This window comes from Ostrinia furnacalis, unplaced genomic scaffold, assembly GCF_004193835.3.
Source record: "Ostrinia furnacalis isolate ACB-3 unplaced genomic scaffold, ASM419383v2 OfSCF7157, whole genome shotgun sequence".
Taxonomy (NCBI): domain Eukaryota; kingdom Metazoa; phylum Arthropoda; class Insecta; order Lepidoptera; family Crambidae; genus Ostrinia; species Ostrinia furnacalis.
Genome location: NW_021137396.1, coordinates 253331 through 268741, shown reverse-complemented (window position 1 = coordinate 268741; position 15411 = coordinate 253331). Strand labels below are relative to the sequence as shown.

The window sequence follows — 15411 nt, the reverse complement described above, 5'->3', positions numbered from 1 at the left end:
TGTCGTCGGCCACCTTGTGAACAGACATCCCATACGACGTTCCATACTACTCCCATACGTTTTCCGGTACGCGGCCTCCACTCCAGAACCTTGCAGCTCCATCGGCCCCACAACCAAACGTATAGTTGTAAATTAAACTGACCTGTAACTCCTTAATAACGTAGTCCTGGTTGAGCGACAGCGCATATTCATATATCTCCGTCGCAAAGATGGCCTCGTTGGTCGCGTGCTGGCCGAACGTCTGCGCGCGCGGGTCGGCCAGCAGGAGCGTGAGGCGCGGGGCGGGGGCAGCGGGGGAGGGTGCGGGCGGGAGGGGCGCCAGCGGGTGCGGCGCCCACTGCACGCCGCCCGAGATGTAGCAGAACTGCGCCGAGTAGATCAGCCCACGAGCCGCTAGCGTATCGCCTGTGGAAGTGAATGTGCTTAACTTTATTCAACACTAGCTTTCCGCCCGCGGCTTCGCACGCGTGAAATGGCAATGCCAGATTTTGTATGAAAAGTGGCGTCTTTTTTTTTTCGCGCGGCCATCGATCAAACTTTGTTTTTTGATTACAAAATACAGTGTGAGTCACGTTAAAGTGTACATATGAAAATAGATGAAACTAAACCTATTTTTATCGACAAAAAAGAGGTCAAAAATTTTTTGAGATTTTTTTTTAATTTAATATAGAATTTTTTTTCTTCAAATTACTTATTGTAAAGAAAACGTTATAACTTTTAAACTAAGCGGTATATCCTGATAAAATAAAAACAGTAATAATGCTAAATAACAGGCGATACTAAAAAAATACATAAATTACACAAAAAATGCCAACAAATAATAAAAAATGATACTTTTTGAAAAAAATCTGAATAAAAATTCGTGTTTTTTTGGTTATTTTATAAATTTCTCAAAAAAATGCCCCTATAACCGGTAGTTTTTATTACTTTGTATTATTTTCTATCGTATTATCTTTGTAAAACCAAAAATCGCATGTCTCTATCCCTATCACAACATTTGCTATGATCGTTTGAACAAAGGCCTGCCACAACATTATTCTCCGCTACAGGTAGAGACAATTTTAATTTTAACTAAAATGCTTATTTTACTTCGAAATCTTTTGTTTTTATTTGAAATCTAACTTGTCTTTATCAAAATTACAAATCTAGAGCCATTTTCAGTTTTGTTGTTAACGAAGCGTTGAATGGCGCGCCCGGAGAGGCTTAGTTCAAACGATCATTGCAAACGTTGTGATAGGGGTAGAGACATGCGATTTTGCGTTTTACGAAGGTAATATGATAGAGAATAATACAAAGTAATAAAAACTACCGGTTATAGGGGCATTTTTTGGAGAAATTTATCAAATAACCAAAAAAACACGAATTTTTAAGCGGATTTTTTTCAAAAAGTATATTTTTTTATTATTTGTTGGCCTTTTTTGTGTATTTTATGTATTTTTTTAGTATTGCCTGTTATTTAGCATTGTTACTGTTTTTCTTGTATCAAGACATACCGCTTAGTTTAAAAGTTATTATGTTTTCTTTACAATAGGTAATTGGAAGAAAAAAAATTCTATAAAAAATTAAAAAAAAATCTCAAAAATTTTTTGACCTCTTTTTTGTCGATAAAAATAGGTCTAGTTTCATCTATTTTGATATGTACACTTTAACGTGACTCACACTGTATTACACAAACCAAACTTACTATGGCATGTATACCTCTAAACTCAGTCTGAACTGAGTTACGAGCATTAGAAGTTTGATGATTTTCATACTAGATTTGCTTTTTGTGTGCAAGTTTTGTAAGAAATTGCAACAAAATATTGCGCTATTTTTTTATTGCGCTGATTCTGCTCCATACTGATGTCTGGAGCCTATAATAGATATTTTTGTTTGTTTACACATACAATCTCACTAGTTTGTTGCAATTTCTTACAAAACTTTGCGCGCAAAAAGCATCAAAAAACAAAGTTTGGTCGATGGCCGCGCGAAAAAAAGAAGACGCCAATTTCCGGCATTGTCTTTTCGTTTGTCACAGATCGTCATAAATTATAGCCTATATGTTATTCTGGATTATGAACAATAATACTGTAAAGTTTCATCAAAATCCGTTCAATGGTTTTTGAGCCTATTCATTACAAACATACAAAAATAGGTACAAATCTTTCCTCTTTATAATATTATAGTATAGATCACAGCGAACAGAACTGCGCCGAGTAGATCGACCGCGCGATGCCAGCGTGTCGCCTGTGGGGTGACGTAGCGGGTGCTTAATCGGGCACTTTATTCAACGTCGCAACGTAAAAATTAAATTTTAATCGTCGGCCGTTTGGTGTAGTGGTTCGAAACGGACTACTATTCCGGAGGTGGCGGGTTCGATTCTCGCACAGTACAAACATTTGTGTGCATGAACGATGAACATATTTGTTTGTATTGGACTGGGTGTTTTCTATATATGATAAGTATGTATAAGTATTTAAGTATGTTTATATCCGTTGTCTAGTACTCATAGTACAAGCTTTGCTTAGTTTGGGACTAGAAGCACAGTGTAAAATGTCCAAGGATATTCATTTTATTTATTTAATACCCCAACTCGGCTAGCTATATTAAACAGCAGTATTTTATACGATTACCTGTTTGTACTGTAAGATTAAAATAAAAACGTATAAGGCACTGTTTCAGTCAGAACCCCAGAGTGTCAGTTATGTTATAGATGACCCACGCTGAACTGTCCCACCAAACTCAATGACAGGGGGGCGCTACTATCGTTCAACTATATGGTTTTAAACATGGCAAAAATCGGAACCAGCGATCCGGTATTGACGGTGGCGCCCCACTGTCAATGTCATGGATAGGACAGTTCAGTGTTTTGGAAGTATAATAATATTTTTTTTTGACATGCAGTTTTTTAAATAATGTTATATGGTTAAGGTCAACTTACCGAGCTGAATGAGTGTACGGCGGTCCTGCTCGGGCTTGGCCGACGTGTTGGACAGGATGATGGCGGCGTGCGGCCGCCAGTCGCCCCAGTTCTCGTCTGACACGCACTAAAACAAAAACAAATATAAACACATTTCCTTCTTCTAATGTTCCGAAATCAAAGAAGAATGTGAAGCTAAGCTAAGCTTGACAGATTCATCTGTGGAATATGTAGATTGACCACTGAAGGAAACTAAGGTGGAATTTGTATTGCACAAATTACTAATAGTCCCGTTAGCCCCTCGTACTAAGCTAAATGTTTATGTCACGAGTGGGCTCACCGCAATAGTCGAGCGGCGGCGAGATTCGAACCCGCGTTCCCCGGTTCACGAGATGGCCAGTCCGACCCCTTCACCGTTCGGCTATCTGACTTCAAAACAATGTTTGATAATTACTCGCAATAAGTGGTGACTGAGTTTGTTCCGGCGTTTCTTCTCAGCATTTGCCATATGTTTATCTCGAAGCGCTGGTAGGGCCCAAAAGATAAGGAGACATGTAAAGTGCCCCATAAGGGCTACCTTTTATTTTTTTATTTTTTTGACGTTCATAAGTGCCACTTGTGGTCTAAACTGAATAAATGATTTTATTTTTTGTATCGTATATCCGGCTCGATTCTTAGCGAAGAGCTTAGGAAGACGTAGCGTGGGCAGGCCTCCCACTAGGTGGACCGACGATCTGGTGAAGGTCGCGGGAAGTACCTGGATGCAAGCGGCGCAGGACCGGTCTTTGTGGAAATCCTTGGGGGAGGCCTTTGTCCAGCAGTGGACGTCTTTCGGCTGAAACGACGACGATATCCGGCTCGAAGGACCACGTAGCAGCAGCGCCTCACCGTGGCGACGGGCGGCAGACGCGCGGCCAGGCCGGCGTAGAGCGTGTGCAGCGGGTCGGCGTGCGGCAGCGCGCCCACGAAGCGCTGTGCCACGTGCGCGCGCGTGCGCCGCTCGCCGTACCACGCCAGCAGCAGCGCGTGCCCCCACAGGTGATTGTTCATCGCGAACTCTGCGCACAACAAACATACATTTTTGTAAAAGTTAATTCAAAAAATATACTATAAAAAAAATGGACATGGTCATTTTTGGTCTGCAAGTTTGCTGAGAGACTCCGAGTCGCACAACGAGCAATGGAAAGACAGATGCTTGGCGTCTCCCTACAAGAGCACAAAACGAACGAGTGGATTAGAGAAAAGACGGGGATCAGCGACGTGGTGGGAGATTGAGAGCCGTAAATGGAGATGGGCAGGGCACATTGCACGGATGAACCAGGATCGCTGGGCCAAAAAGACCCTGGAGTGGAGACCCCGCAACAACACCCGCGGCAGGGGAAGACCGCCTAAACGATGGACAGACGATATCCGGCAGCGGGCTGGAGTGAACTGGATGCGTGTGGCCAGGGACAGAAAACGGTGGAGGGTTGAAGAGGAGGCCTATGTTCGAAGGCGAACCCAAAGGCTGACATAGATAGATAGCTCATTTTTGGACCCAAAAATGTAAAGTCAATGTCAAAAACAGAGAGTGCTTAACCTCTTAAATGCCATAATGTGGACACTAAGAGCCCATAAGCAACCCCCAGATGTGACGCCACAAAATGTCAAAAATAAAACTTAACCTAGAGTCGTACATGGAAACTCGGAGCCCTCAAATAAAAGTTTTTCGACCGTCATGAAATTCAGTCAAAAATAGAAATGGAGTATCTTACCTAGTGCTTCTTGTTTGTTTCCGTACGTGAGGTACTCCCGAAGCTTGTCGAGCGCCGCGACTTCATCCGTGGCCGCCCGCGGTGACGCCGATTCGGCACCTGCACGGCAAATAATACACGTCCCTTAGGATAACTAGCAATATGAATAACTCAAAGTTTGTCACACGCCCGTAGTGACAAAATGTGATAAAAAACATTAATAATATCCATCTCTTTATCAAGTCAATTGTCAAATTAATGTTTTTTTGTTGCCTATTTAAATATTTTTCCTATCGTTGTTATCTCTGTCGCCCAGTTACTCTGTATGTCATCTCTGTCACCCAGTTACTCTATATGGTTACTCACGAGGTTGCTCAAGCAGCTGCAGTGGAACGTTCGCGTCCGACGCCTCCGGCCCTTCGTCGTCGCGCGCGCCCGACAGCGAAGACTCCCGCCGCGAGTCTAGGGACACGTCGGGACACACGTAAAGCGACACCAACACATACACCAGCAGAAATTAAATCACACTGTTACTCGCTACACCGCGTATGATCTGACACGATAGTGGTCGCCAACGGGTTAACTCTACCAATGGATGATACCTTCAGTATTTCGAATTTTATGCATTTAGATTAGGATTGAAAATTAATTAAGAAAATACTGCAGATGGAATTCCAAGATGTGCCCCGTCAACAAACAAATCAGATGACCTGTTTTCAATGCCATTGACCAAATAAAAGTTACGCACTAGATCATACGCCGTTGTACGCAGATGTAACAGGTATGAAAGTACATAAAAGAAAAAAATAGTACAAGTTAAGGATATCCGCAGCGCATTAAACAAGTCACAGAAGTTGTGAAGGCTGGACCTTACATGTAATAGCACAAAATTCAGACGGAATAAAAAGAAAAAAATCAAAGGTGTGCGTACCAAGTCTCGCCGACTTGTCGGACTGCTTTTGGTATTCATATTCGCGCGTATTCTTCATCAGCAGCTCGGCGATATCGGTGCCCACGACCACCTGCATAAATATAACATTTATTTTAGCTATCTAAGGCTGCATTTATACACACTCGAGCTTGACACGCAGCTCAAAAGTGGACGTGACACTCGACTGATGATTGTTCTTGATAGATAGGTAAGCTTGATAAAACAATACAAGATACTACATTTTTTTATCTTAAAACTAGAAAAAAAATCACACGCCGCATTGATATGCGTGCGCATGAATTAGTCCTTAGACCCAGAAAATCTCTAAAAAAACAAGTTCCAACACTAGTAGATCGGAATGATAAAGTTTTTTTTTTTATGTGATAGGAGGCAAACGAGCAGACGGATCACCTGATGGTAAGTGATTACCGTCGCCCATAGACACCCGCAGACCCAGGGGCGTTACAGTCCTAATATCTGAAAATACATCTTCTGTACAAGCTCGCTTCAAGCAAGCCAATACTACAAAATAACTATCAGCAGGAGTGGCGTCAGTCTACCCACAAAGTAGATTGACGACCCCATAAAGGTGGGAGGAAGGCGCTGGATGCAGGCCGCTACCAATCGGGCGATATGGAAATCATTGGGGGAGGCCTATGTTCAGCAGTGGACGTCCTGTGGCTGAAACGATGATGATGATGAGAAGTTGACTGAGTTTGTTGCGGCGCTTCTTCTCAGCACTTGCCAAATGTTTGTCTCAAAGCGCTGGTAGGGCAAAAAAAGAATAAGACATGTATAGGCTCCTTAAGAGCATTTGACGATTTGCAAGAACTAATTTAATTAGTCTAAACAAATAAAGAAATTTTGACTTTGACTTTGATATGGAAATGATTGGGGGAGGCCTATGTTCAGCAGTGGACGTCCTATGGCTGAGATGATGATGATGAGAAGTATCGTACCCCGTTCTGGCGCAGCAGCAGCGCCAGCAGGTCCCACACGAGCGCGTAGCCCACGGGGTCGCCGCCGCCCGCGCCCGCCGCGCTGCGCACGCGCGCCTCGCAGTACTCGATCACGCTTTTCTTGTGCGTTACACCTGCAAGACATAAAGACGTTAATTTCCACACAATATGATTACATTTTAACATACCTACGTCTTTATCTTGTCTTTTATCCCCTTATTAATAAAAAAAGTTACACCTGGGATGAACACATTAAAATGATATTTCTTTACTAAATACACGCGTTTGGCAGAAAATAGTGCTAGCTAGCGCTAGTAAGAAAAATGGCGTCCTTTAAGTGGTAAGTACTGTCACTGTCAAAAAAATGCATAGGAAACGTCACTTTTGAAGTTTAGCAAACGTGTCCTCGCCGAAAACATGCAAAAATGTCGACGGTTGCTATGGCAATTTTAAATGCGAAAAAATTATAAATGCGAAAGTTTTTATGTCTGGATGTTTGTTACTCTTTCACGCAAAAACTACTAAACGGATTTTGTTGAAACTACAGTATTATTGTTTGTAACCCAAATTAATGTATATGTTACGGTTAATGTGATAAATTGAAAATTATTAATAATAACCGGTTATTATGAATAATTACCGACAGTCGCGGTAAAAGTGATAAATTAATCACATTTAACAGTGATTATTCAATAATTCAACCTTAGTACTAACAAATTTCATAAAAGAGAACAACATCTTGTGTACGAGCTCGTGTACAGCCAAACTTTTGAACGTTTTGATATCATATACAGTGTGAGTCACGTTAAAGTGTACATATGAAAATAGATAAAACTAGACCTATTTTTATCGACAAAAAAGAGGTCAAAAATTTTTTTAGATTTTTTTAAATTTTTTTATAAATTTTTTTTTCTTCAGATTACTTATTGTAAAGAAAACGTAATAACTTTTAAACTAAGCGGTATATCCTGATAAAATAAAAACAGTAATAATGCTAAATAACAGGCAATACTAAAAAAATACATAAAATACACAAAAAAGGCCAACAAATAATAAAAAATGATACTTTTTGAAAAAAATCTGCTTAAAAATTCGTGTTTTTTTGGTTATTTGTTAAATTTCTCCAAAAAATCCCCCTATAACTGGTAGTTTTTATTACTTTGTATTATTCTCTATCGTATTACCTTCGTAAAACCAAAAATCGCATGTCTCTATCCCTATCACAACGTTTGCAATGATCGTTTGAACTAAGCCTCTCCGGGCGCGCCATTCAACGCTTCGTTAACAACAAAACTGAAAATGGCTCTAGATTTGTAATTTTGATAAAGACACGGTAGATTTCAAATAAAAACAAAAGATTTCGAAGTAAAATAAGCATTTTAGTTAAAATTAAAATTGTTTCTACCTGTAGCGGAGAATAATGTTGTGGCAGGCCTTTGTTCAAACGATCATAGAAAATGTTGTGATAGGGATAGAGACATGCGATTTTTGGTTTTACAAAGATAATACGATAGAGAATAATACAAAGTAATAAAAACCACCGGTTATAGGGGCATTTTTTGGAGAAATTTATCAAATAACCAAAAAAACACGAATTTTTAAGCAGATTTTTTTCAAAGAGTATCATTTTTTATTATTTGTTGGCCTTTTTTGTGTATTTTATGTATTTTTTTTAGTATCGCCTGTTATTTAGCATTATAACTGTTTTTATTTTATCAGGATATACCGCTTAGTTTAAAAGTTATTACGTTTTCTTTACAATAAGTAATCTGAAGAAAAAAAAATCTATAAAAAATTAAAAAAAAATCTCAAAAAATTTTTGACCTCTTTTTTGTCGATAAAAATAGGTCTAGTTTCATCTATTTTCATATGTACACTTTAACGTGACTCACACTGTATTAATATAATTTGGCATAATGACTTTTGAATGTTTCATGCATAATATTACTTTTCCATGACGCCTATAACATAGTGTTTTGATTTAAAGTGAAAAATAGGTTAAGGTGCGGCGGGGGTGGCCCTCTAAGCCGCCTATTTAGTTTTATACACACATAAATGACCTCATATTAATCACATTTACCAAATCATGCGGTAATTATTCATAATAACCGGCGATTATTCATAATTTTCACATTTATCACTTTGACCGTAACATATAGACTATAATTTATGGCGATCTGTGACACTAAATATCACGCGGGTGAAGCCGCGGGCAAAAGCTGGTTTTGCTAATAAATTTCTAACAAGCGCTATTTCCGGCCAAACGTGCCCATTGACAATTTAAACCAGAGTTCAACTAGGGTGTAACTTTTATTAATAATAGTGTATTGCAAATGTAGTGTATTAGTAAATAGAATTTATTGTTGATTGATGCGTGCGACGAGTTTACAAAAGAGCACGAGACGGGCGCACGCCGCGGAACGTCTGGACTGAAGACCAGAGTGTACCCGCAAGTTTTATCGTAGGCCCTTAGTGGGCGTGGTCAAGCTAGCACCCACCTTTGACGAGCGGGCCGGGGTAGGCGGCGAGCGCGGCGGCGCAGGGCGTGTGCGCCAGCGCGGCCGCCAGCGACGCCAGCGTCACGCGCGCCGGCCGTCCGTCCACCGGGTACGCCGCCGACACCACCACCAGGTGCCGCGACGAGATGCTGCCCTGTGGACACGAGTATTACTTCAAACCAAAAGCTATAGTACACGCGAACAGTGTAGGTTATACAAGGCTAGTCTTGAGAAAGAGGTGGGGTCAGCCCCGCCACTTTTTAACACCACTCCACACGAAAATTTATTCAAACAAAAGAATATTGTTATTATTTATTGATTGTTACTTGTTGTGTATGCCTAATAATAAATAAAAATAAAATAAAAAATAAAACATAGGAGTTCGAAATGTTGGAAATACTTATCTACGTTGCAAAGGGAGAGCGATTTAAGCTGTTAGCGCTCCTGCACACCACGCCGCCGCGGTGCGGCGCGGTGGCGGCGTCGTGTGCAGGAGCGCTTAGACTCCATACTCAAATCTTTGTTCACCTCCAGAAATTAAAGCTAATTCAAATTCACAGTTACAATGGATATAGCAGTTTATACAACTTATCAAAGTTCCTTAATTTTGTTAAGAAAAAAGAGACTTTCTTGTACATTTCAATGAGTATAATAGTGTACCTTGATGTGCGCGGTGGAGTAGCGGAATGGCGTCATGCGCTCCGACCGCACGGTGGACTCTTCCAGTTGCAGATTCAGCGACGCGTCCGTGTTCAAGTCCCTGTAGCCAGAACAGCTGTTAACTTTCATTTTTTTCAACTTTACAATAAGTGTATTCACTTATTCATATATTGTAGGTTCAAATTATTGTGGCAATCGTGAACAGAGCCTTATTAAAGCTTCATCAAGTAGCATGGACTACACATTCTTTAAACTTAGACCAAATACTTTGAGGACTTTTTTAAACCTATGATTTATGATCATGAATCATTGCTGTTAGTATTTTAATGATATGAAACAATCCCATATAATGTAACGGATATGGTATTTATGACATCAACCAGAATACATCAAAACAGATCATCTGAAAGAAACTAGGAATGTATGTAAAGTGTATAAAGATAACTGTTTAGTGGTGGTGAGTGAACTGGTTATTATAGAATAATTATAGCTTTCAGTGAGGTAAGCTTACTCAATGTGCATTCCGCACTTGGCAAGCAATAATACAAAATTACAAACAACAAATCTACCCCTGAAATAATTTCTATACTGATACTAGGTCGGTTACAATATGACAGTAGTTGCTGTACGCGTACCAGGGTACACGCAATCCGTACGCACCTTAAGACGATTTAAAAACCAAAAGCTTAGGCCTGTTTTTTTTTTTCATTTCTTGCTTTGCACGGCTATTGTGTGGCTGTATGTTGTAAGCTGAGTTCAATGTTGTACAGTAGCAGTGTGCGTGTGAGTAGTGCGTGTTACCTGTCGGAGACGTCGGTGCGCAGCGACGGCGCGTCCAGCAGCGAGGCGGGCGCGTCGCGCGCGAAGTACCTACAGCCGCAACCGGGACCAAGCGTGACCAGGTGACCAGGTGGCCGCACCACCGTGCACGGGACTTCCATTGAGAATGTTTCAATTGACTTTGGAGTGAGGTTTTTAAAATTTTGACTATTAAATCCTTGTATCTGTCACCGCAAAATTGTGAATTCCGTCAGATTAAAATCTGACGTAAAGCCTGGTCCGTGAGCACGTAGAATCCCGTCCAATGACCCCAAGCTACCATCCCTATCGCTCGCGCGTAATTATGTTGCTGTCGCGCTCGCACATCCACTGCGGGCGCCCGTCGCACAGTCGCGACAGCAACATAATTACGCGCGAGCGATAGGGATGGGATTACAATCTAACCGTAGTTACTAACTAAAGCTTTAACCACACCAATGCGTGCAGATCGCCATCGCCGACGCGATCAATGGCCAATGACAGTTCGCGCGACCCATGACAGTTCACGCGACTTGTCATTTTCCTATTATCGCGCAAGCGATCGGCGATCTGCACGCGTTGGTGTGGTTGAAGCATTAATCAAATAATCCACTGTTTACAATCTCACGAGTTATATTATAAACTGACGGAGTTCAGAATTTCACGTTATCATATCCACTTGGTCATTTGGCCGAGCCGCTCATTCGCCTGAGCATGCTCAAGTGGATACAAGGTTTAACATTTACAGTGGTTTATTATGTGTATATTTCTCATTGGAAGGCCTCCTGCGAGTGCACGGTCGTACGGCGCGTGAAGCTCGGTGTGGTGCTTCAAGCGTGTTAGTAGTAATGGCATGGAAGCTACGCCCCAGGCGAAATAAACATTAAAATACAGAGTATTGATTTCTATGTATATCGTATATCATTAAAAAAGATAGTTTGTAAATAATAAATCGTACTGGATCAAAAATCAATACTGTTTGTAGATTAATCCTTACATTTGGCGCAAAGAATAGCGATGAAAATATATTCCCAGTACACATTTTATTTATACAATTGATAACACTATGATTGATGCTAGTCGCATAAAAGCTTGCCTTTTGCAAGTATGATAGTATAATCACATTACGACAGAAGGTGCGCGGAACGAAAGTGTCACGTTCTAAGAAACTTTTTGTAAATATTATTTGCATTAGATCATTCATACATTTTCCCTTCGATTGGGTTTTGCTATGCTGGGAGAACAGGATAACGTTTCTCGCCCGCCATATCGTAATGTGCATATACCATAAAGCTATAATACATCTTAAATAACTGTTCAAATTACAAAACCGGCCACTGCGGAGTGTCTTGCCGCAATGTTATGTGTAAGAGTGCTCAAACAATATTTAAATCATTGAACCATATAAAAACCAAAGTGTTGAACTCCGGAGCGTTTCCTAACCAGTTTTAGCAAACGGTCTTTACTAATAATGCCTTGCCTAACCCAATCTCATTACCATACAGACAGAACATCGCAATCCATATTGATCGCTAAATAATCATTCGAGTGGCGCAAGGCGAATAACAATGTGTGGCACTCTCACCGGTCAGCGGAACTGGGTCACGTTGCGCCGGTAGCATTTGCATTTTAGGCCCTGACGTAAGTAAGTTGCTGTGCCACTTCTGAACTGTTTCATTCTAAATATTTTCAACCTCAGTGTACACACTGTGTAAACATGACACAGACAATAGATTGTTAATTGAAAGAACAATGTTATTGAAACATACTATCGCAGAACTTTAGTTACAATAAGTTACATTTATAACAGTTAGCACGAGAACGACTGCCGACAAACTGTTAAGCAGTTTGGCAGATTAGTATTAAGTAAAATCGATGTAACTTTTATGAGACAATAAATTAAAAAAAAAAAAAAAAAAAAGTATCACATAAAGAAGGTCGATGATGAATAACTATTTAATCCATTAGCTCCATAAAGTTGAACATTAGGGCAGGTGACATCATTAACTAATAATTTCAAGGCACAACTAATCGAAGAGAATCCCAAATTCCAATTCTCGAGACCAATTAATTTCCAATTAAGTAGAATGAGATTTTTTAGAACTTTGACATCAATAAATAAATCAATTCAATCGGAAAAAAAGTGGCGTCATCTCTGCGATGCAAAATCTATAAGTAGAATACTGTTTTGGCAGCTCATTATAAGTTGTTTAGTCTAGACTAGTATGCAACAACTATTCTATTTGAAGCTAGTTTCTATAAAAGTCTATTTATAAGCATTTTTACCATTTTATGTTTAAACTAAAACAAGATCTGTCAACTTATGTTAGCTGACCCATTACACGAGTTTATCTAATGTTCTGGTAAAATTCTCCCTAATCCTATTCCCTACTATAGACTGGTCGCCGAGCACGTAGAATTTTGTCCAATGACCCCAAGCTACCCATCCTTATGGCTCGTGCGTAATTATATTGCTGTCGCGACTGTGCGCCCGCAGTGAGAATTCTACGTGCTCGGAGACCGAGCTTTACAATGAAGCTTTTTCAAACATGTGTAAACAAAGCAAGCGAGTGTACTGCGCACACAACATAGAAAGAGGATCTCTTCCTATGTTCTGTGGTACTGCGCATGAACCGCAGTGGTTCCCATTGAAGGGGCCGCTGCGAGGTGTGGTGGGGGGCGGGGATGACTCACGTGTCGTTGCCCTTGAGGCCGGCGGTGCTGGAGCGGCCCGAGTGCACGCTGGCCCGCTCCTCGCGCGCCGCGCCCGCGCTGTCGTAGCCCGCGCCGCCGTAGCCTGCGGATATTAATACTGTGTCATTGGGCGAGCGATAACTTTTTTGACACTCTACGGTAGTTATACCTCGGTCAGTGTGCTTAGTGCATGTTTGCACTGAAGGTAGTGTATAGCGAGCGCGTCAAAAAATTATATGAAAATTTTAGTTCTTGAAAGTATCCGCTAGGCACGCTGTACAATCTGTCATACATTTAATTTATTTTTTTACGCAGTCGCTAGCGAAAATGTTTGATGTAAACTCACCCTAAGCCGGTCAATACGTCGACCGATCGGCCAATACGTATTGGTATCGGTATGCTAAGGTACTACGTAAATATTAAATAAAGCTGTGAATCGTCACACATACATGTCCATGTGTTATTTGTAAGAAAATGAATACAAGTTCAATCTTGTAGTTCCCGTAGTGCAGTTAGCGTCGGCGGTGGCGACGGGGTCGGCGGCGGCTCACCTTCGTACGCGTGCATGTAGTCGGGCGGCTGCTGGCCCGCCATGAGCTTGTACAGCTGCCTGTAGGCGGCGGGGTCGGTGGCGGCTCACCTTCGTACGCGTGCATGTAGTCGGGCGGCTGCTGGCCCGCCATGAGCTTGTACAGCTGCATGTAGGCGGCGGGGTCGGTGGCGCGCAGCCGCTCGTAGTACTCGTACTGCTGGCGCTGCAGCAGGTACGGGTCGCCGGGGTAGCCGCCGGCGCCGCCGCTGCCGTACACTGGAACACAACAAAACTATTAAGCCTCATGTTCAAGGTTATTACGATCCTGTGCCCACTTGTCTAAAGTCCGGTCGCCGAGCAGATAGAATTTCGTCCAAAGACCCCAAGCTGCCCGTCCTTACATCGCTCGCGCGTAATAATATATTGCTGTCGTGACTGTGCGACGGGCGGCCGCAGTGAGTATGCGAGCGCGACAGCAATATAATTACGCGCGAGCGATAAGGTGATGCGTAGCTTGGGGTCATTGCACGAAATTCTATTTGCTCGGCGACCGGACTTTAATGAAGCCATCTAGAGCAACATGAGCATCGGTCCTCACCATCGTAGTAGGGGTCGGGGCGCTTGTGCCGCGAGCGGCGGTCGCGGTCGCGGTCGCGGCGGCGCGGGTCGCGCTCGTCGTCCGTGGCCGTGGGCTCGCGCGACTCGGCGCGCGACGGGGAGTACGCCTCGCCTGCCGACACAACCATCTCAATACCATGGAACTTGCGCTGAGAGCGGCCTTACTGCTCAGTTCTACTGGTAATATCATAGAACGTAGTAGACACGCTATCCAATGAGGGCTATCGTTTTTATACTTAACAGTTGGCACCCCTGGCGATTGACAGGACCTTACTCTACAGTGGCGCCATCTTGATGAGTGCAAATGCGATAGTCCTCCTACCACTTAAGCGCTCACAAGTTGGCGCCACTGTCTTCGCTACTAGCAAGTGACAGGACCTTATTCTACAGTGGCGCTAACTGGTGAGCGCTAAAACGATAGCCCTCATTAGCATGTTTTTTGTGAGCAAAACGCAACTCTCTCGTATCTCTAATACTCGAAACTTTTTTGTTAATTTATGGGCTTACGACGTCAAGAGCTCGCGAATTCAATTGACTAACAATGTAAGTATTGACTTCAAAGCAACTAAAATCGCTAAATAAATCTTACCTTACAGTCAATTGAAAAGTAACAACATTTATACAGTTATTATAATGAAGTATTTTTTGATAAAATTGTTTCATGTATTTTTTTTTAATTCTCTACCCAGTAGAATTGAGCAGTAGGACCAACACGAGTCAAGTAGGATATGCCACTGAACTTAAACGGGCTTGCCGCAAAAAGTATAAACATTAACATGGAGAATGGTAAACAATTATCGCGTCTTTTAAAAAGCATCTTTCAAAGGAATAATTTCAGTAGGTTAAAAAGCAGTTGTAATCAAATACACGGCCTGTAGTAGACAACAAAACTATTATTATGTTTTTCTAATATCTATTTCACCCAGCCTAAGTTTAAACTCAGTTAATAATCATAAAAAATATGGCAAATGTTTTCCGAGACTTTCTGCATTCTGACGACATTATTCAAAGACCAAAAACAAACCATTAAGAAACCACAGTGAGAATGTACCGAAAATGAAAAAGATAGTAAGTATTATTTGTTATCGC

General features: G+C 41.6%; 1 protein-coding gene across 4 annotated transcripts in view; it reads right to left on the bottom strand.

Moving 5' to 3' along the window:
• The window catches only part of Sec16 (endoplasmic reticulum export factor secretory 16), a 33240-nt gene that overhangs the window by 13240 nt on the left and 4589 nt on the right, over positions 1-15411 (bottom strand). For 2 of the 4 annotated variants that reach the window (XM_028319250.1, XM_028319251.1), the window contains 13 exons: positions 14303-14434; positions 13813-13980; positions 13173-13275; positions 10482-10550; positions 9681-9780; positions 9021-9174; positions 6523-6656; positions 5564-5654; positions 4999-5094; positions 4654-4752; positions 3788-3957; positions 2921-3026; positions 143-405 (listed from right to left, as the gene is read on the bottom strand). In XM_028319250.1, coding sequence (XP_028175051.1) covers positions 143-405; positions 2921-3026; positions 3788-3957; positions 4654-4752; positions 4999-5094; positions 5564-5654; positions 6523-6656; positions 9021-9174; positions 9681-9780; positions 10482-10550; positions 13173-13275; positions 13813-13980; positions 14303-14434 — 1685 coding nt within the window. Of the gene's footprint in view, positions 1-142; positions 406-2920; positions 3027-3787; positions 3958-4653; positions 4753-4998; positions 5095-5563; positions 5655-6522; positions 6657-9020; positions 9175-9680; positions 9781-10481; positions 10551-13172; positions 13276-13723; positions 13783-13812; positions 13981-14302; positions 14435-15411 lie in introns of all 4 variants that reach the window. The other 2 variants (XM_028319249.1, XM_028319253.1) reach the window with 2 other exon arrangements.